Source organism: Dromiciops gliroides, chromosome X (assembly GCF_019393635.1).
Source record: "Dromiciops gliroides isolate mDroGli1 chromosome X, mDroGli1.pri, whole genome shotgun sequence".
NCBI classification, from domain to species: Eukaryota; Metazoa; Chordata; class Mammalia; order Microbiotheria; family Microbiotheriidae; genus Dromiciops; species Dromiciops gliroides.
Window position 1 is genome coordinate 71335914 of NC_057867.1, and position 21592 is coordinate 71357505.

At 38.5% G+C, this 21592-nt stretch overlaps 1 protein-coding gene across 1 annotated transcript in view; it reads left to right on the forward strand.

Moving 5' to 3' along the window:
* The window catches only part of LOC122733284 (connector enhancer of kinase suppressor of ras 2-like), a 565211-nt gene that overhangs the window by 531986 nt on the left and 11633 nt on the right, over nucleotides 1-21592 (forward strand). Inside the window, exon 20 of the mRNA XM_043973567.1 lies at nucleotides 17788-17858. Coding sequence (XP_043829502.1) covers nucleotides 17788-17858 — 71 coding nt within the window. The remainder of the gene's footprint in view (nucleotides 1-17787; nucleotides 17859-21592) is intronic.

Below are 21592 nucleotides of genomic sequence, written 5' to 3' on the forward strand. Positions count from 1 at the left end.
TGGCCTTTTAAGGCATAGGGTGACCATTAAAGCAAAAATGTTGAAAAGGAAGAGATTACAAAAAACAGTAAGAAAAACGAAGCCTAGCACTAGAGTATTTGTGTACATATTCCCTAGACAGGTGAGCTCTCCAGACACAAAGCATGCATGCTTGCCATGTGCAGAACTGTGTAAGTACCTTACTTCTTCCTGTGATCCCTGTCAAAGGCAGCAATAATATTGTGTTGGAAAAAAGTGTCTACCAGGCTCCCCGGGTGACTTTTTGACAGTTAACATATAGCCTTTGTCAGGGCTTGATAGGCTCAACCTTTCCCTTGGGGCACCACCACATGTTCCCAAGAGATTCCAGCCTTTCTCTAATATTAGGAACATCCGTATTCCAATAAACCTTATAGGAGAGAGAAATATGAAAAATCTGATCTGTAACTAGAAAAGCGTGGATGTCACTAAGAGCAGAAATCTGACCACTGAAAATTCTTGAGTAACAGCAGGACAGTATTTCATTTTGATGGTCTCTGTTCTGTTGTCATTTAGGTAATATGGGGAGTGTCAGTCGCTGAACTCAGACAAAAAGAGAAAGAAGAAAGACATTAGGTAAAAGGCCCTTCTTCTGTGAGCTCTACCTAGTCCTGCCAGCAACCAGGCCTATACCAAAGCATTGCTCTTTTTTTGTGACCCAGAAAATGCAAAACTCTCATAAAAGAGCCTGTTGGAGAAAAAAATATATTACTACTGTACTCTGTGTTTTAGGCATGTATGCCAGAAACATTTTTATTAATTTAACATTATTCTAAATCCAAGCAGTGACAGTGCCTCCTTCTCCCAAGCCCTTCAGACATCTTTCTAATGTAAGGCAACTTGAACAGGGAAAAAGATCACAATATCATAAAAATATACTTTAAGGTTAACAATCATTTAATCAATTCCTTCTTTTGACCACTCCCCTCAAGATCTCTTCCCTGACCTAAACAGAGGAATCAGAAGTAATCAAAGGGACCTCCTCCCTTGAATCAATCCCCTAATCTCTTCAGAATAGGATAAAAGGGTGCTTCCCTCAGTCATTATCCTCAACCCTTCAAGGGTTGGAACCCTTGAAGACCAGAGCTATTCTCTAAAAGGAGAAAAAATATGTGGGGAAAAGGCTTGAAACTGTATAAATATTTCTTTCTGAATATTTTCTCATGAACTACATGAGAAGTTTTTAATATCCTTAACATGCTTTATACTAGCATATCATAGGTTTTCCTCCCTATATATTTATCTTTTGGACATGGAACCTATTTTTCTTTTTAAAAAAGAACTATATAATGCTGTGGCATTTTCCCTTAGCTCCTTTCTTTGTCAGAGTGAATGAATAAGGCCAAAGTGGCCGAAACCAAGGAAAGGGATTATGTATTACATCCCTTCTCATTCCTCCTAACTTTGTATGAATCAAACCTTTCCCTTTTTTCCTATTGTGGTAAATGGAAAGGACTCAAGGTAATGTGTCTTTAAATTTTAAGGAACTCTGCTTCTCATTTTTCTCTTTTCCTTCTATCTATTCCCTCTTCTTGAAAGTAGGTCTAACTTATGATAACTTTCTTAAGGGCTGGGACTGTCTCTCTCTGTGTGCTCTGTATGGTGCCTACCCCCTCATGGGCACTTAGTGGGTATTAAAGAAGCCTAGGCTTTAAATGGAAAGACCAGAGTCGAATTTTCCTCAGTGATGTACCACTGGGAGATGTCAGCCTGCAAGCAGGTAATGGACTTTTCCTCCCACGCGAGACTCTTGGCCTCGTAATTGCCTGACAGCGACTGAACACTTCTTTCCTGAGCCCTCGCTCTATGAAAATGTGTTCTTAGACTCAGATCAGGGGGGAGTGGAGGGAAGAGCAGTGCTGCAAAACCGTGGAAGTCTCGAGATTTAAGAGAGCCTGGGAAAACAGCCAAATTATACAAGCAAAGTAAAGATTGATACTCAGCAGCCAGGCTACCTCCTTATGGTATTAATAATTTTGCACATGCTATGTTAATTGAAAAATTGCATCCTGCTAATGTTTTCTTCAGAAGTTGTCTCTAAAGCCATGAAATCATTTTAACCCAGGCCATAAATGGGAAAAGGTTACATGTAGGCAAATCCCAACAATATATTTCTTTTCTGTTCTAGCTCAAATCCCACTAAAGCTGTGTACATGGATACAAAGCTATGTATATAAGAAGAGCACCAAGGCAAAAATAGTCTGAGACTTGAACAGTGCTTTGCAATGTGTTGTGATTATATTTTATGTTTAAGGTCAATTTTAGCTCTACTAAACTAACCTTTTTAGATGTAGAGAGAAAAAGGAGTTCTATACTCTTTCACTTAGTAATCTCATCAGCTCCCATGGATTTAATTACCATCTCTATGCTGATGATGATCAGATCTATTTATCCAGCCCTAAGCTCCCTACTGACATCCAGTCTCACATCTCCAACTTCCTATTGGATAACTTGAAGTGGATGTGTTGTAGACATCTTAAACTGAACATGTTTAAAGCCAAACTCATTTTCTTTCCCTCAAAACCTTCCCCTCTTCTTAACCTCTATATTACTATTGAGGACATCACCATCCTCCCATATCCTTATCCAGGCTGAAAAACTAGGATTTGAACCTCATCTCCTCAGTTTTTCTTACTCCCATTCAATCTAATGCCATTTTCACCTTTGTAAAATCTCTCAAATATACCCCCTTCTCTCCCCTCACCCTACCAACACTCTAGTTCAGGCCCTCATCAACTCATGTCTGGACTATTTCCATAGCCTGCAGGTGGGTCTGCCTGCCTCTAGTCTCTCCTTACTCCAGTCCATTCTTCTCTCAGAAGCACAGATTGAACTATGTCACCATCCTACTCAATAAACTCAAGTAGGCACTGTACTGAGGAGTTAGGTGAAAAGCAAGTAGCAGTTCTATGGCTCAGACCCCATGAGTGGAGCAGGGTTTCGGTTCCAGCTTTCAGTTCCACTCAGAAGCCTTCAGAGGAATAACTAGGGTAGGAGTCTCTGGCAAAAGGGAAACCTGCAGTTGTGTCATTTTGAACCAGCAGAGCTACCCATATGGCTGACAAGAGACTGAGTTCAGCAGCATTCTGCTGTTGCTCAGACCCAAACCCAGGTCAGGAACTTACAGAGCTCAGACTAAATCAGAGGAAGGCAGTAATCAGCCTTTGACCTACATCAGACTCCTTTGAGAGCACTGAAAGTTTGCAGGTTTCCCTGCCTGCCCCTGAGATATGGAAAAACCTAACATTCAATGTCTCCAAGAAAAGTAGCAGTAATACCAATCCAGACTTTCATGTATACAAACCCCAGACCTAACATGAAGTCTAAAGTCAAGAGGTAGGCTGGAAGAATAAGCAAATAGAAAAAGAATCCCACTATAAAAAGCTATTGTGGTGGCAGAAATGCTCAAGGAAACCAAAGAGAATGGTTCTAAAACATCTATAAGCAAAACCTCAAAGAAAAACAGAACTTGGGAACATATTTAACTAGAATTCCTAGAAGAGATGAAGCAAGAGGTTTTTTAAAAGTTAAAAATGTTCTTACAAATTAAATGAGAGTGCTAGAGCAAAAAAAAGAAAAGAAATGAAAACTATCAAAGAAAGAATTAGAAAGGGAATTAGCATAAGAGGCACAAAGCCTTGCAGAAGCAACAGTAGCCCTGAAAATTAAAATGAACCAAATAAATACAAGCCAATGACTCCATGAGGCAACAAGAAATTTTAAAACAAAGTCAAAAGACTGAAAAATAGAAGAAAATGCAAAGTATCTCATAGCAAAAACAATTGATCTGGAAAACAGATCAAGGAGGAAAAAAATAAGAATCATTGGACTACAGGAAAGCCATGACAAAAAAGTCAAGATACCAAATGAAAACTGCTCAGATCTCTTAGAACCAGAGGGCAAAGTGGAAATAGAAAAAAATCCACCAGTCACCTCCTGAAAGAAACCCCAAAATAAAAACTCCCATGAATGTAATGGCCAAAATCCAAAGCTTCCAGGTCAAAGTAAAAATAGCACAAGCAGCCAGAAAGAAAGAATTCAAGTACTCAGGAGTCACAGTCTGGATCACACACATCTTAGCAGCCACCATTATAAAGGAGCAAAGAGTTTGGAATACAGTATTCCAGAAAGCAAACTATGTAGGGTTATAGTCAAGAATAACTTACACAGGAAAATTGAGTATAATGCAACAAGGAAAAATAGACTGTTAATGAAACTAAGGACTTCCAGACATTCCTAATAAAAAAGACCAGAACTTTATAGAAACTTTGAAGTTCAAAAATAGGAGTTATGAGAAACATAAAAAGGTAAACACAAAAAATAAAATTCACACGGTATTCAGAGATGGCATTGTAATTATCTTGAGGTAATATTTGTAAACCACTATACAAAACTAAAAGTACTACATATAAATGATTCTTCTTCATCTTCTTTGTCTTCTCCTTCTCCTCCTTCTCCTTCTTCCCCTTCCTACTCTTCTTCCTATTTGTATCTCCTCTCCCGTTGTCTAGCATAGTGTTTTGCTTATAGTAGGTACTTAATAATTGGTTACTGAATTCATGAATGAATTCTCCCTGAAAAGTTGGAATCCTGACTGTCATAAGCCAATGACAGGCCAGAGGACCCTGAGGATTTCTCAGCTTTACTTTTTCTTTGACATGGCTTCCTGTATCATGCTGCTCTTAGTTTTCACAGTGAGAACTCAAAATAATCACAGCACATCCACGGCAGAGGCAGAGAAACACTTTCCTAACAGGGACATGCTTGCCACCTGCAGCCTACAAGTTGCCCCCATGTTGAAATGATAGCAATCATTTTACTAAATGTTTACCTTATAAATTCTCTTTGTAGCTGAAAATGTCACTTGTGAGGAGATTTAATTCTGGAAGGGACTTTGGCAAGGCAGGGTGGGGTTCATCAAGAGACAGCATGGTATGGTTGAAGGACCAGAAGACCCAGATTCAGATCTGTCTGACTACTTACTGTTGATGTGACTGTGACTAAGAGCAAGTAAGAGAAATATTTCCTTTTTTCTGTGACCTCTCAGCCCTACTTCTCCCCATTTCCTCCTGCTTTTCTTCAATACAAAGAAGGAAATATACTCTTTGGATGTTCTTCATAATAGCCATCCCTGATCTTGTATCCAGCCAGCACAGCAATTTTGAACTAGAAGTGGAAATGGGAAGAATTTGAGTTGTGAAAGGTCATGTACCCAGGAGTCAAAAGATCTAGGCTTGATTCTAAGCTCTGCTGTTGGCCACTATGACTTTGGGCAAGTCATTAAATCCCTCTCAGCCTCAGTTTCCTCATATGTAAAATGGGTATCATAATACCTTTGGTACTCAAATAGTTGCTGTAGAGGATCAAATGAAATAACATGCAAAGCACTTTGCAACTCTTAAAGCTCTATATAAAGTCAATTATTTTTAACCTTAGTTTCCTAATCTACAAAATGAAGGGATTTGACTAAATGACCTATAAGGGTCCTTCCAGTTCTAAAATCCTATTATGATATAAGTATGGTCATCATACTAGTGGGTGAAAAACAAACTAGGATATTCAGGACTTTATATAATAAATTTCAGACACAATAGAGTAGCTTGACATACAACTTCTGATTTAAGACAGAGTACAGTCCCCAAACCTGCTCCAACATATGATGAACTTGATGTTCCAGGTTAACATAGAACATTTCTGGAACACTTTGCCATGCAGAATGGATCGAAAGTTGGGATTGTTTCACTTCATCTGAGCTGTCTGTTCACTTGCAACAAGAGAACAGATATAAACGACAAACCAGTTTTCTGTCTTTGTATCCATCCCCACCCCCTCCACTTGCCAGGGTCTTATAGAGAGTCTAGCACATGGTAGGTATTAATCATTGTTCACTATTGTGGACTAAACGCACCTTCAGGATCATCAGTATACCATGAGTGTAAAGTCTTTTAGGATTCTTTGTTGAGGCAATTGGGGTTAAGTGACTTGTCCAGGGTCACACAGCTAGTAAGTGTCTGAGGTTGGATTTTAATTCAGGTCCTCCTGACTCCAGGGCCAGTGCTCTATCCACTGGGCCACCCAGCTGCCTCTTGTCTTTCTGTATTCTTTCCAGGTTCTTGCTTTTCCAATCCCAGGCTGCAGGCTGCAGATGGTAAGCATGCCCTAAAAAGAAAGGGCTCTGAGCTATCCATTCCTTGAGGTGCCTCAGTCCCTTTAAATGGAAATGGAATTTGCGTTCATTCTAGGATTATGCATAAAGAGAGCTCCAAGTTGGAGCCACCTTCTCAATGGGAGCAGGATGAGAAATGAGGTGCATCAACTTATGGAATGCCCTAATGATCTCTTCTCCAGCTCAGTAACAAAAGGCTTCCTCTTAGCCGTGATGATGATGGACATGGTGATGGAAAGTGAGAAAAGGTCATTGAAATGAATCTGCTGCATCCTCTGTATTTTTAAGCCAAAGACTAAAGTTGAAAACTGCCTTTGATTAGTATTAAATGTGAAGGAACCACCTTGGCCCTGACAGTCTTTGCCTTGGGCCAGGAAAGGGCTGTCTTTTTGAGGAATTAAGGATGAGTTTTAATAGGAAACCCTATTGAAAAGATGCTTGTATCATTTTTATTCCTAAAAATCTTGACAGTTCATTATCTGTAATGAAAATGTGATAGTAACAGTATCTGAAGAAAGTAATATGCCCTTCCAGCTAAAACTTCAGAAAAAAAGAAAAGTTAGAATCACTTTCAACTGTCATCAGGGCCTGTCTGGTGAAAAATATCTCAGGGCTTTCCTCTCAAATTGTTTTTAAAGCCTGGATCATGTCCTTTCTAGCTTCTCAATGCCTAACCTCGGGCTGGCATTGGAGGCTATCCATGATCTGGCCTCAATTTACCCTTCCAAGCCTTTTATCATCCTTATTGTTGTTTAGTCATTTTCAGTCATGTCTGACTCTCAGTGACCCCATTTGAGGTTTGCTTGGCAGTGTAACGATTGGAATAACGCCACCTGCTGGATACTTACTGTAGAAGAGTTCTGCCCATGAAGGGAAGGTCTTTGAGGGCAAGACCAGGAGTCAGGAAGTGACGCGGACTAGTGGGAGGAGGAAGGAAGAGACTGGCGCGGACTCTGGGGCTCTTTCCTCTGGACTCGGGTGGAGAGCTGAGCTAGAAATGTGCTCTCCCTTTAATAGATAGGAATCTAGGCCTTTCTCTCTCTCTCTTTACCAAATTCTTATTCTCCTTAATAAATGCTTAAAAGTCTAACTCTTGCTAAAGCTTATAATTTATTGGCGACCACTCATTAGATATTTTAGACAGTTTAGCTAGAATTTTAACCCTTAACAGCAGAGACACTGGAGTGATAGGGCATTTCCTTCTCCAGCTCATTTTACAGATAAGGAAACTCAGGCAAACAGGGTGAAGAGACTTGCCCAAGGTCACACAGCTGGTAAGTGTCTGAGGCCGGATTTGAACTCAGGAAGATGAGTCTTCCTGATCTCAGGCCTGGTGCTCTATTCACTGCACCACCTAGCTGCCTATATTTCATCCTACTCCCATTTATATACTATCCACTCCAATCAAACTGTCTACTCATCATTCCCCACATAATTTTCATGATTTCCTTCCTCTGTGCCTCCCTATGCTTACAATGTCTACCTTCTTTCACCATCTCTACTTCTTCATATCCTTCCTGTTCTTCCAGTGCTACCTCTTCCCTGAAGCCTTCTGTGTTCTTCTTCAGCCAAAAGTGATCTCTCTTCTCTGACCTCTCCTAAGCCTTTGATTACACTTTTGCTATGTACTTAAATTTCTAGCAGCCTTTTTTTTTTTTTTTGGTGGGGCAATGAGGGTTAAGTGACTTGCCCAGGGTCACACAGCTAGTAAGTGTCAAGTGTCTGAGGTCACATTTGAACTCAGGTACTCCTGAATCCAGGGCCGTGCTTTATCCGCTGCACCACCTAGCTGCCCCCCTGTACTTAAATTTCTATTGTATTATTTACATCCAAGTCTATAAGGAGACTTAACTAGATGGTAAATTCTTTGAGGTTCGGGGCCATGTCATAGTTGTCTTCCCTTTGGCACTTAACATAGTGTTATACACAGCAGTTAGTCAATAACTATTTGTTGAATGAGTGAATTAGTCTCTCAAACTTGACTTCTCATTTAGATTGGAAATGAGCATCCTATGACTTTAAGTTAATCAGTCTGACATATGCAACTAAGATAGGAGGAATACAAAAATGTGCCATGGCCAGGGAAAAATAGTGTCAGTAGCATCAGAGGCAGCACAGTACAAAGGAAAGTTTGCTGGGTCCAGAGTCACAGATGTTGGGTTCGAATTCCAAGTCAGCTATTTACTTACCCCATGTGACCTTAGACAAGTCATTTAACATCTCTGGCCCCCGAGTTTCCTTATTTGTAAAATGAGGGGGTTGTACTGAGTGGACTTGAAGATCTCTTCCAGATCTTAATGAGTGATCCCTTAATACAGATATACCTGGGGCAGCTAGGTGGTGCAGTGGATAAAGCAGGGGCCCTGAATTCAGAAGGACCTGAGTTCAAATCCAGCATCAGACACTTGACACTAACTATCTGTGTGACCCTGGGCAAGTCACTTAACCCTCGTTGCCCCGCTGCCCCCCCCAAAAAAAAATTACATATATACCAGGATATGGAAATAACTGGAAGAGAGAGTTACTGAGTTACCGTGAGTGATCTTTACAAGATCCTGGAGAACAGGAGAGGTGAGATACTGTATATGCTGTCAGGACTTGGTTGGTGTGTTGGTTGGTCCTGTTTTTTCTCTTTTAAAACATTTGTTATGCTTACTAGGTGCTGGGTGGGAAGGAGACTATGTATGGTAAGAAAGGCGATATAAAAGCAAAAGACAACTCGTTTCCAGAGGGATTCTTTAGGTAGAATTTACCTACATGTTAATAAAGCATTTAACAAACACTCTCCCATTCTTAGAGACAAAGTGGAGAGATTTGGGCTAGAGCAGAAGTATTAGACTCACTGCCTTTTGCCACATGCAAACCCCAAAACTCCCAAATACTGACAGACCCAAATTCAAACAAAACTGGGAAATGCAGACTTGATATTAAGGAAGAGCTTCCTAACAATTCAAGCTGTCCAATATTTAAACAGGCTGCCTAATGACCTTTGAGGGTTACCACTCACTGGAGTGCTATAATACAAAGCCAGATGACCACCACTGCTATTGTGTGTTATAGATGTAATGATTGGAATGACGCCACCTGCTGGAGACTTGCTGTGGAGAGCTCCACCATGAGGAAAATGCCTCAGAGGCATTGTGGCTTTTCCTTGGCGTCAGGAGATGACGTTTGCTCATGGGTGCTGTCTATCAAGTCTACCAGCCAATCAACTGGAGGAGCCTCCTATGGTCTGGAAGGAGACAGGAAGGAGGAAAGGGAGCCTGCGCAGAGAGCGCGGCCCTTTTTGGCTTCCAGACTTGATGGTGGTGGCGGCAGAGGACTTCACAGGAAATTTGAGGAAAGATAGGAATGCCAGGCTGTTAGAATTCTGTTCTCAATCTTTTTCTTTCTATTTTCCAATAAACTCTTAAAAACCTAAACTCGTTTTATCAGTGATTTTTAGTCAGTTTCCCCCAAACTGGGGGAACACATTAGAATCCACATTTAGAATCTTAAATCTGTTTAGGGCTAAAATTCTAGCTAAACTGTCTAAAATATCTAATGAGTGGTTGCCAATAAATTATAAGCTTTAGCAAGAGTTAGAGTTTTAAGCATTTATTAAGGAGAATAAGAATTTTGGTAAAGAGAGAGAAAGGCCTAGATTCCTATCTATTAAAGGGAGAGCACATTTCTAGCTCCGCTCTCCACCAGAGTCCAAAGAAAAAGCCGTGAGACTGAGCGCCAGTCTCTTCCTTCCTCCTCCCACTAGCCCGCGTCACTTCCTGACGCCAAAGAAAAGACTCCTGGTCTTGCCCTCAAAGACCTTCACTTCATGGGCAGAACTCTTCTACAGTAAGTCTCCAGTAGGTGGTGTCATTCCAATCATTACATAGAGGAGATTAGAAGATTTGTGTTGAGGTGTGGGTGGGTATGTGCGCACGTGCATGCGCGTCTTGCAGGTGCTCTATGAGGTATCTTCTAACTCTGAGATTTTAATTCTGTAAGCTAACTTTGGTGGGGGGCGGGGGGGGGACTATATGAGTGATTCCATCTTAAATTACTTGTCCTTGCATTCCTGGTGTAGATACAGTTTTGATGTTATAACTACAGAAACTCTTTTTTTTGCAATGTCCTCCCTGTTTTGTTTTGCAGACCACCCTTCTGAGTAAATAGAGCATTCAGCATAATGTTCTAAACTTGTTGGCATCATCATATCACTGATATGGAATTTGTAGGCTAAATGCAATATTTTCCTCACCTTTAGACAAACCATTTTCTAATCCATATATTCTTTTCTTCTATTTTATTTATTTATTTTCATTTCTGAATTTTTAAAATTTATTTTATTTTATTTTAATGTAATCAACATTTTTATTTATAGTTTGGGGTTCCAATTTTTAATCCCTCCTTCCCCCCTCCCCTCTCCCCTCCCTGAGGTGGCAAGCAATCAGATATGGGTTATACCTGTATGATGATGTCAAACGTTACCATATTTGTCATTTTGTATAAGAAAACTTGATTAAAAGGAAAAAATGAAAGTGAAAAATTGCATGCTTTAGTCTATTCTATCAATATCAGTTCTTTCAGGGGCAGCTAAGTGGCACAGTGGATAGAGCACCGGCCCTGGAGTCAGGAGTACCTGAGCTCAAATCCAGCCTCAGACACTTAACACTTAATAGCTGTGTGACCCTGGGCAAGTCACTTAACCCCAATTGCCTCACTAAAAAAAAAAATATATATATATATATATATATATATATATATATATATATATATATATATATATATATATCAGTTCTTTCTTTGGAGGTGGATAGTATACTTTATCAATAGTCCTAATCCATATATTCTTGAGCTAATATGGGCTGATGGAACAAGCACAACACTGGGAACTTTGGGTTCTAGACCTAGCTAGGCCCCTGATTAGTTTATGGGACCTCTGGCTAGGTACTACACATCTCTGAGACCCAGTTTCATTTATAAAATCAGTGTGCCAGACTAGATGGTCTCTGGTTCTTTTATCTCTAACATATTTTATTCTGTATGAAACTCATTCCACCCAAGTGCCTCGCTCAGGGCCTTGGAAGAAGTGTAGGTGCTTAAGAAATGTTTGTTGAATTTAATCATTTGGGGTGATTTTAAAATGTCATTCTGAACAATTTAGGCAGTAGCTGAACTGAAACCTTCACATTATTAGCCTTAATCTGTCATAAGCAAGAGGAAAGTTTTTCATGCATTAATTCAAAAGGCACTATTCCATAGGTCAGTATTTCATTCCTAAAATCTCTCTAAGTGATAGAATTTAAATGATTCTTTTAAAGTGCATTGGTCCCTTAGACCAATGCACTTTAATGTTTAAATGTTTAACATTTTTAAAAAATCTTTTGGAAGCTGTTAGAAAGCAGACTCGTTGGTAACTTCTTAGTTCAGACCTGAGATTTCATTGGCATAAGGACCTCCCAAGGAGAACACTTCCTCTGCCAGTGAAGATCAGCATCTACTGTGCAACTTCAAGTCATAGAAAGTTGCCTGGGGCATGGAGAGATTAATCACTTTGGCTTGCCCAGGGTCATGTGGCCATATTTACATCACAGTGAAGCTGAACTCAAATCTTCTTGACTCCTAGCTCTTTCTCTATCTATATCACACTGTCTCTCTCTTTTTAAAAAAAGAAGGGGGGGGCAGCTAGGTGGCGCAGTGGATTAAGCACCGGCCCTGGATTCAGGAGTACCTGAGTTCAAAACCGGCCTCAGACACTTGACACTTACTAGCTGTGTGACCCTGGGCAAGTCACTTAACCCCCATTGCCCCGCAAAAAAAAAAAAAAAAAAAAAAAGAAGGGGGGGGGCGGCTAGGTGGCACAGTGGATAAAGCACTGGCCCTGCATTCAGGACTACCTGAGTTCAAATCCGGCCTCACTTGACACTTACTAGCTGTGTGATCCTGGGCAAGTCACTTAACCCCCATTGCCCTGCAAAAAAAAAAAAAAAAAAAAAAGAAGGGAAAGAGCATGTACTTAAGAGTTATTAGAATCCCTAAAATGAAGCAGGATGGAGAAACGCCATAAGTAAGTAGTATTAATGTTCTGAGCAAAAAAATTCAATCTGATGCACCTTCCTTGTAGACCTTGGCTTAAAACAGAGAAAATGATTATATGCTTACCATCTTACAAACGGGGTTTCAAAAACAACTAAGAGTCTTGCATTATTCTTCCAAATGTTCCAAAATCAAACTGAAGTTTATTTAATTATTAATGTATAGGGCAGCTAGGTGGCACAGTGGTTAAAGCTCTGGCCCTGGATTCAGGAGGACCTGAGTTCAAATCTGGTCTCAGACACTTGACACTTACTAGCTGTGTGACCCTGGGCAAGTCACTTAACCCTTATTGCCCTGCAAAAATAAAAAATAAAATTAAAATTAAATTATTAATGTATGTACATATTCCAAATTAACCAAATAAGTGCAGACACTCTCCTTCACTTCATACTGTGTATACAACAGACATATGTCTGAACAGGAAGTACTGGCAAGGTTACCTCGAGTTCAATTCACTGTACATACTAAGGTCTAAAATTAATCTTGAGGATTTTAGATATTCTCAAGTTTCTTATTATGACCACTCTGACAATGAGGAAGAGCATCATAGATTTTGAGGTGGAAGGGACAAGTTTTCATGCAGACCTAACTTTATGGAATTTCTATTGTAATGGCTACTCTCACATCTGTAAGATTTTTATTTCAGTACTCCTGTAGGAAATTCCCAGAACCCTGAGGGTCCATGAGAAGAAAATAAAGATGATTATTAAAGAAAGGCATTATTTCAATAATGATACAATATGTAGCTCTATTATCAAACTATTTAACCATTATCTAATCAAAACTTACAGTTAAAAATTCTTTGAGTTTAGGAATAAAATTGAATGGATTTTTGGACTCATGAAATGAACACAGTTATAGTATGGAAATCTCAAAAAAAACTGTTTCTGGGTCACTAGTGATAATGTTTGATTGGATATCTGATCTCATTAACAGTGGTACTCATTCTAACAGTGTGGATTATAGTAGCACATAGTGGCATATAGGAGGCATACAAAAAATGCTTGGGTGTTTGTTGATGGATCACAACCCTTGTATGCTCTGTAACTTGCCCAAGCCAGCCTAGAAATTCTGCGCAGCATATCTACCCACAAAGACTGTCTGTGGCTTAGCTTTTTGATTTTACCATGTGACTGGCCCATTTCCTTTTCTGGGCATACGTTAATCCAGTGACATTCTTTATGCAACTTCCCTTGTTCAGTTCTTTGTTGGTGATGTGTTGTAGCCTACTCACACCTACCATGCACCTATTCATTGCCCTTTATATAGTCATCAATTTTAATGCTTCAGAGACCATAGATTGCATGATGTGGAAAGAAATATAGCATCATTCAGGGCAGCTAGGTGGCACAGTGGAAAAACACTGGACCTGGATTCAGGAGGACCTGAGTTCAAATACGACCTCAGACACTTAATACTTACTAGCTGTGTGACCCTGGGCAAGTCACTTGACCCTCATTGCCCTGGAAAAAACAAACAAACAAACAAAAGAAATATAGCATCATTGGAACAATATTGTTGTTAAAAAGATCCCCCTTTGTTTCAGGGAGAAGCTTAGCTTCATTAAAAGCACAGCACATTTTGCTAAAGGTAAACTAGCTTAAGCTTTTCTCCCTGTTCAATTCTGGGCTTGGCTTATTATCTTTTTAAGTATCAGTCTAAAGTACCTCCTGCTGGACTGATTCCTAGGGACTGTCCATCCAACTGAATATCAGAGTCTGGACAATATACATTTTGTATCCACCTGGTTTTTCCTGTATGGGTACTTAGGCCAAATTCTTTTGAGTGGTTTGGGTTTAGTGCATTGGTCCTGAACTTAATATAATCAGCATAAGGTCATCTGCAAACAATAGCATCTAGAGGACCTGATCATGTATAGGGAATCCCTTTTGCTTTTGGGATTCCATGTACCATTGATGTTATCATCATTTAATATGTGGTGCTACCAAAAAGATTGCCTATAAATCATTTATCAATAGCTTTTTAGATAACATTTATTATCTTTCAGATAGCATCTATGGAAAAAATGCATTTAACCAAACAATATAAAAGAGAGAGTAGCAAGGTAGTCTTCCTGTACCCTTCTCCAGAAAGATAGATAATGAGTAAAGTCTATATTATTAAATGTAATGTGGCATTCAGTGGTCAAGCCTAAAGAATCTGAGCAAAGAAGAGCGATGAGTGAATTGGTCTGTGAATTCCAATATCATGAGAAAAGCTTTTTGACATAACTATCTAGCTGGACTGCCTTAATTTCCTACATAGGACATACAATTAATGTCCTGCTATGTTTTAGGTACTCTTTGTTAGGAAATATGCTAAACCTGCCAGGGTTGGTGTGAGAATAAAATTGAGATAATATTTGTAAATCACTTTGCAAACCTTAAAGTAATATATTGACATCAGCTATAGTTATTAAACAAACTACTTCTTTAGTATGCACTTTTTCATTAAAGAAGTATGCTGATAAGAAAACCTGTTAATCATTTGACTGTCAGCGCCTGCCCATTCAAAAACAATTTAAGTCATAAATTTCTTTTAGATCCATTTGAGATATTTTTAAACCTATAAAAATGGTTATGAAATCCTGGTCACTTTCAAGATCTGACTTTAAATCGATGATGTAGAGGTAAAAAGAAACCTCTGTGGGCTCTATTAGGCCCATCCACCATTTTGCAATCAATGATTTTATTTACTCTTTCCACACCATTCTGCAAGTTTGTCCTTTGGGACTCATCTTAGTCCCTCCATCCCAGGGACCTATTCACTTTCTCCCTAGGAAAACCTGCTTCACTGTCCCTTCTTCTCAGTAACTACTGATCTTGTCCCTAGCTATCATGGGATCTGGCCATGTCAAAAGTCTATAAGGAGAAAAGGAGGACTTCCAATGTTCACTGGGGAGCCTTGCACTATCTTTGAAATTTTCTCATATAAGTGGCTCTCTATGCTTCCTATAGAACTAACCCAGATTGTTTCACATGCAACTATAGCAATTACAGTGGCATTTCAAAAGAGAATTTTTTTTCTGTCAATGCTGATCACAGTAGCATATATCTCTCAGTCATTCAGTGGTCTCAGAGAGTACAAGAGATGGAAGAGGTATTTTCAGAGTTATACATTTCAGCACCTTGTAGTATCCGTGGATCCATTCCCTTCCCTTTGTAAAGAAGACAAATACAAAAATCCAACAGGGAAAAGTTATCTCACCTTCTTGATTTGGATAAATTGGCATATTAGATAAATAATTATGTTATTACAAGACCTTAGACCTAGAAATTCTAAATATGACCAGATACGAAGTCATTCCTTAAAGTGTTAAGAAATTTGTTCCCAAATTCTCTTTTTATCCATGATCAAGCATGTAGAAAAGCTGGTGAGTCAAATGTTACTGAAGGTTTTCTAGCTTTGGATTTTTATAGATGTGAGAATGTGAGAGTTGATCAGAGTTGCAAACCATATTCCACTCTGACCAGTGTAGTGTTCCAGAAAGGAATTCTTCACATATGGGAAAGTGATATACTGATCTTCAATGTTACATGTGATTGTAGCAATTATCTTTTGATAAAGACTAATGATCACACTGTCTTCATATGCTAGATGGACTACTTGTTTTTTGTTTTGTTTTGTTTTTTAGTGAGGCATTTGGGGTTAAGTGATTTGCCCAGGGTCACACAGCTAGTGAGTGTTAAGTGTCTGAGGTCGGATTTGAACTCAGGTACTCCTGACTCCAGGGCCAGTGCTCTATCCACTGCACCATCTAGCTGCCCCTTGGACTACTTGTTAATGTGTATTTGGGAGATGTGGTTTTTAAGGCCTAAAATGAATTCAGTTCTAAACTGAATGTAAAAAGACACAAGTTCATTTACAATATAAAATCAAACCATAGGATTCAAGATATTTCTGTTGAGATCAGATGCAGTAGCATCTATTTGAAATGTTTTTAATTTTCCATCTGTCCATTTAAAAAAATATCTCCTACTTTGGCAAATCTAAGTTGTTTGGTTTTGTTTTTCTGATGTATTTTGTGTTAGTTTTATTTGTGGTGCCAAGAGACTTTCCTAAATGCTATAATCTGTAAAATATGTATGAAAAACCTACCCAGATTTCTATAGATCAACTTAGCAGAAGGCCAAAGTGTAAGCAATAGAGGATATATAATATTTACAGTGAACACAAGGCGGGCCAGAACCTTTCCATGTGAGGAGTTTTTATTATATTATTCAGAAGGTATTTAGCTGTCTTCAGTAGTGGCATTGTCAGAGGTTTTGGACTCATATGATGTTACACAATTATTCAATTTTCTAGTAATCTAACAGCTTATTATTGATTAGTTTCTTTTGGTTAAGAAGGTTAAAACTATTTGTAAAACCCTCTCTTCAAAACCCCAGTTAAATGTATTACAATTAACATTTCTGACTAGAATACTAACAGTTACAGTTGTGGGCAACACTAGCAAGTTATTGCTGGTAGAATATTTCCTATGGTACTATATCATACTAGAGTATCATAAAGAGCCAGCTCTGTTCTTCTTTGCCACCTTCATTCCTAATTGATTGTTTTGCCTGAACTAAAGACAATGTTATTTGTAAAGCCCCGTATTGGGCACAATGGAAAGATTATAAAAAGAACTATTTCAGTTAAATAATTTATTAAAATGAAAATTGTGTTTGAAAAGAAAAGCATGTCCCCAAATTTGAACTTTTGTTCTATTGACAGCATTTCCAGAAATGGGAAAAGTGAGCTAATTTGGGGAGAAGTCCTGTGTATATATAGAAAGACTATTGCCTAATTAAAGGATGCTTTGAAAAAGTAAGCGCGTGCACATGCACACGTGCACGTGTGTGTGTAAACTCTAAATCACCCATGACAAAATGGAGATTGCTGAGGTGTTTTCCATGCACTGGGTACTGTTAATCATAACTTTTAAATCCTAGTTTATTTTCATTAAAATTATGATTACTGGGGCAGCTAAGTGGCGCAGTGGATAGAGCACTGGCCCTGGATTCAGCAGGACCTGAGTTCAAATCTGGCCTCAGACACTTGACACTTACTAGCTGTGTGACCCTGGGCAAGTCACTTAACCCCCATTTCCCAGCAAAAAACAAACAAAATTATGATTACTGAAATTTTTAATTCTTGATATAATCAGGGTAATTCTTTTGAGCTTCAATGTCATCATAATCAAAGAAGATTGGCATTTAGCCTTTTGAATTGGAATAGCATAAAAACGATAGTAAATACTCCACCAGCAATGACTTGCTAGTTTCAAACTTTCTTTGATCAAGTGATTAAAGAAGGTTCTTTCATAATTTACACTGGCATCAAACTGGGATATATTTGCTTTAATCATGGTTTGTTCTATTACCCTATATCATCTCAATTCTTATCCCCATGAGAAAAGTATTGTTCTGTTAAGGAGTCTGTAGGACTATTTGGTATTCACTAAGTCTGCCAGAATTTTCTCCATAATTTTGTATTTTAAAGTATGTCTAGTAACAATTGTATTTTGCTCATTATTTTATCAGCTGGATGAACCGTCTGGGACTTGCAGCCATTGGTTATTCCCCTGATGAAAAAGAAATCCAACCACGTGAAGGTAAGGGGAATCATCTAATGCCTTAAGGTCTTATTTATGAGGTAAGGCAGGAAAAGTAGAAATAGTCAGATTAAAAAAAAGACTTCTACATAAGTTTTCTTGAACACATGCTTTTGTCCAGTTGTATCTTTCTCTATATAGTATGATCTGATAAATAATGGACATGAGTATTTTCCATGTAATGTATTTAATAAATGTAAATGTAAAAATGTACTTAGAGAAGCAGTATTGTGCAGTGGACAGAGAGCAAGTCATGGAGTCAGGAAAAACTAGATTCAAGTCCTACCTCTAATACATAATAGCTGTGAGCTCCTGAGTCAATTATTTAATCTCTCAGTGCCCCAAAAAACTCTGTAAGACTAAACTGAAAGCAAGTGGCAATATCCATTGGTAGAGGAAGTTTTCTCTCTCAGAGTTGGATTTCTTGCAAGGACTATATGAATATCTTTAAAAATGAAGTAAGAAGTAAGAAATTAAATAAAAGCTCTGGAGAAAAGAATTGGAAGGAGAATAAATAGCTTAGAAGAAAAAGTGGTAAACCTTACCCAGTTAATGGATTCCCTGAAAATCCAAATAGAACAAACAGAAATCAGTGACTCCATGAAACAACAAGAAATATTACAACAACAAAAAATTTTTAAATGAAGAAATATAAGATATCTGATAAAAAATAAATGATCTGGAAAACAGGTCAAGGAGAGATCATTTGAAAATCACTGGACTCTCTGAAAAGAATGATTTTAAAAAAAGGTCTGAACACCATATTTCAAGAAATTACAAATGAAAGCTTCCCAAATCTATTAGAATCAGAGGGCAATGTAAAGATAGAAAAGATCCACTAATAACATCTTGAAAGAAACCCAAAAAGGAAAAGTCTCAGGGATGCCATGGCCAAAAGCTAGAGTTCCCACCTCAAAGAAAAAAATACTGCAAGCATCCAGAAAGGAGTTCGAGTACCAAAGAACTAGAGATAGGATCACATAAGTTCTGGCAGCTTCTATTAAAAACCAGAGATCTTGGAATACAACATTCCAAAAGGCAAAAGAGAGAAACTTACAACCAAGAGTAACTTACCTTGTAAAGTTGAGTATAATACTATGGAAGAAAATTGATCTTTAATGGAATAGAGCAGTGGTGTCAAACTCAAATAGAAATGTGGGCCACTCATCCATACATAAGGATCCCTGTGGGCCACATATTGACTTTGTTTTAAATTTTAACACTAAAGCATAATATTATCTATGTCTATTTTATTTTTACTTATATTGTTAAATATTTTCCAATTATGCTTTAATCTGCTTCAAGCCACACTCAGGAGTATTGTGGGCTATGTAGGACTCCTGAGCTTCATGTTTGACACCTCTAGAAGAGAGGCCTTTTTAAGCATTCCTGATTAAAAGACCAAAGCCAACTAGGAACTTTAAAATATAAGCACAACAGAATTTACCTTGAAGGGTAAATATCAGAGCAGTTGGTTAGAACCATATGATGATGTAGTGCTAACATTCTAATAGGGGGAGAAGAAACAAGTGTCCCTTCAGAACTTTAATGTCTTCAAAGTGTATTGAGGAAGATAAATAAGCAAAACAAAGGCCCTTAAGGTATATTGTTTCTGTTCTAAGGGTTTGAAGAGGAGAAAGAGAAGGGAAGATAAAAGAAAGAATATACTAGTGTTAAAAGGATGAAGATCTCATAATTGAGATATATTATTAAGAGTATACAAACATAAGGGGGGATTTAAGCATCAAATGAACCACACTCTTATCTGAAATGGACAAAGGAGGGTTGAATACATGCGTGCGCATGTGCGCGCACGTGCGCGCACACACACACACACACACACATACACACAGAGAATTTGGGGCAGAAATACTAAAACTCAACATAGAAACAATTGGGAATTTGGAAATCCACAGTCCTGAAAAGTTAAGAGAGAAGGTAACACTGGGAGGAAATAATCAAGAGCAAAACAAACATCCTGATCCCAAAGGTAGAAATAAAAGAGAAAAAAAGAACTAGAATTTAAGGGGGTGTCTTAGATTGCCTCTTAAACAACTGGAGAATTGCCAAAGAAATTGTGGTTTATGAATGGAATGGAATATTCTTGTGCCATTAGACATAATGAAAGAGACAATTTCAGTGAATCCTGCATAGTATGATCAGATGCCAAGTGAAGTGATAACCTGGAGAATAATTAATTAACAATAACAACAATGCTGCAAAGGAAAACAACTTTTTTTTTTTTGTGAGGCAATTGGGGGTTAAGTGACTTGCCCAAAGTCACACAGCTAGTAAGTGTCAAGTGTCTGAGGCTGGATTTGAACTAAGGTCCTCCTGACTCCAGGGCCGGTGCTCTATCCACTGCGCCACCTAACTGTCCCCCGGAAAACAACTTTTAAAGACTCACGAAATCTGAATAATGCAATGAGCAGCCATACCTCCAGAGGACCTATGATGAAGCATGTTACTTACCTCCTAACGGAGAAGCAATGGATACAAGGTACAGAAAGAGACAGACATTTTGGGATATGGCCACCATGTAGATTCATTTTACTTAATAATGCTTATTTGTTGTAAGGGGTTTTTTTTCTCTTTTTCTCAGTTTTTAATTAGGGAGGGGGATTTAGCAATTGTGATCGAAAAAAGAGTGTCATTGAGCCATTGAAAAAACTCCCCCTCCCCAAAATAGAAGAAAATGTGATGAGAGGAAATGGAAATACCAAGAATAGATGGCTTTTTCAAGGACTTTAGCTGAGAAAGAAAGGAGAGGTAATTAGCAGGGATGGTAGTGTCTAGTATTGAGGTAGAGTTGGGGGTTAAGAATCGGGAAAACTTGGCCATGTTTGTAGGCAGCAGGAGGACCAAACATTTATGTAGTGCCTACTACATGCCAGGCACAATGCTAAGCACTTTTCACAGATATTATCTCATTTGTTCCTCACAACCCTGTGAGGTAGATGCTGTTATTTCCCTCATTTTACATGTGAGGAAACTGAGGCAAATGGTTAAGTGACTTGCTCAGAGTCATGCAGTTAGTAAATGTCAGAGGTCAAATTTGAATTTAGGTCTTCCTGACTCTGGGCCCAGCATTGTTTCTACTAAGCCACCTAGCTGCCTCATATAGGAGAGATTAAAGGGTGGGATAATGGTGGGGACAGTCTACTAGAGAAGATGGGATAGGATGGAATCAAGGGTGCTATGTGCACTTCGGCTAATTTTGATAAAGGTTTACCTCTGCATCAGAGACTGGAATAAAAGAGAAACTAATGGAGGATGATGACAAGATAGTGTGAGATGAAGAAGAGTCATGTTATGAGAAGGAAAAAAGAGGGAGCTCATGACAAATAACCCTGATTTCCTCAGTACTGTGTGGAGTAAAGACTTCAGCTGAGAAGGTGGAGAGGACAGAGGAGTTTTTGTGGGAGGCTTAAGGAGAAAAGAGAAGGTCTGGAACATTAATGTTTATAAATGAATAACCAATTTAATATCTCAAAGAATATTAGTTTTTAAAACTGCTGGAATCTGAGATATAAAGAGGAATTCAAATTGATGCTGTCTTTTGAATAGCATATCCAGTGGCTAAATTAGAATGCTGGTGATGTTTTATTCTATACCATTGATGTAGAGCACAGCTTGAACAGTTGGCATATGCCTTTTGGATCTTGGTTCCTTGTTTGTGAGACAACACTTGTAAATAAGGTAAAAAAAACCAACCAACCAAATATTGTCCACTT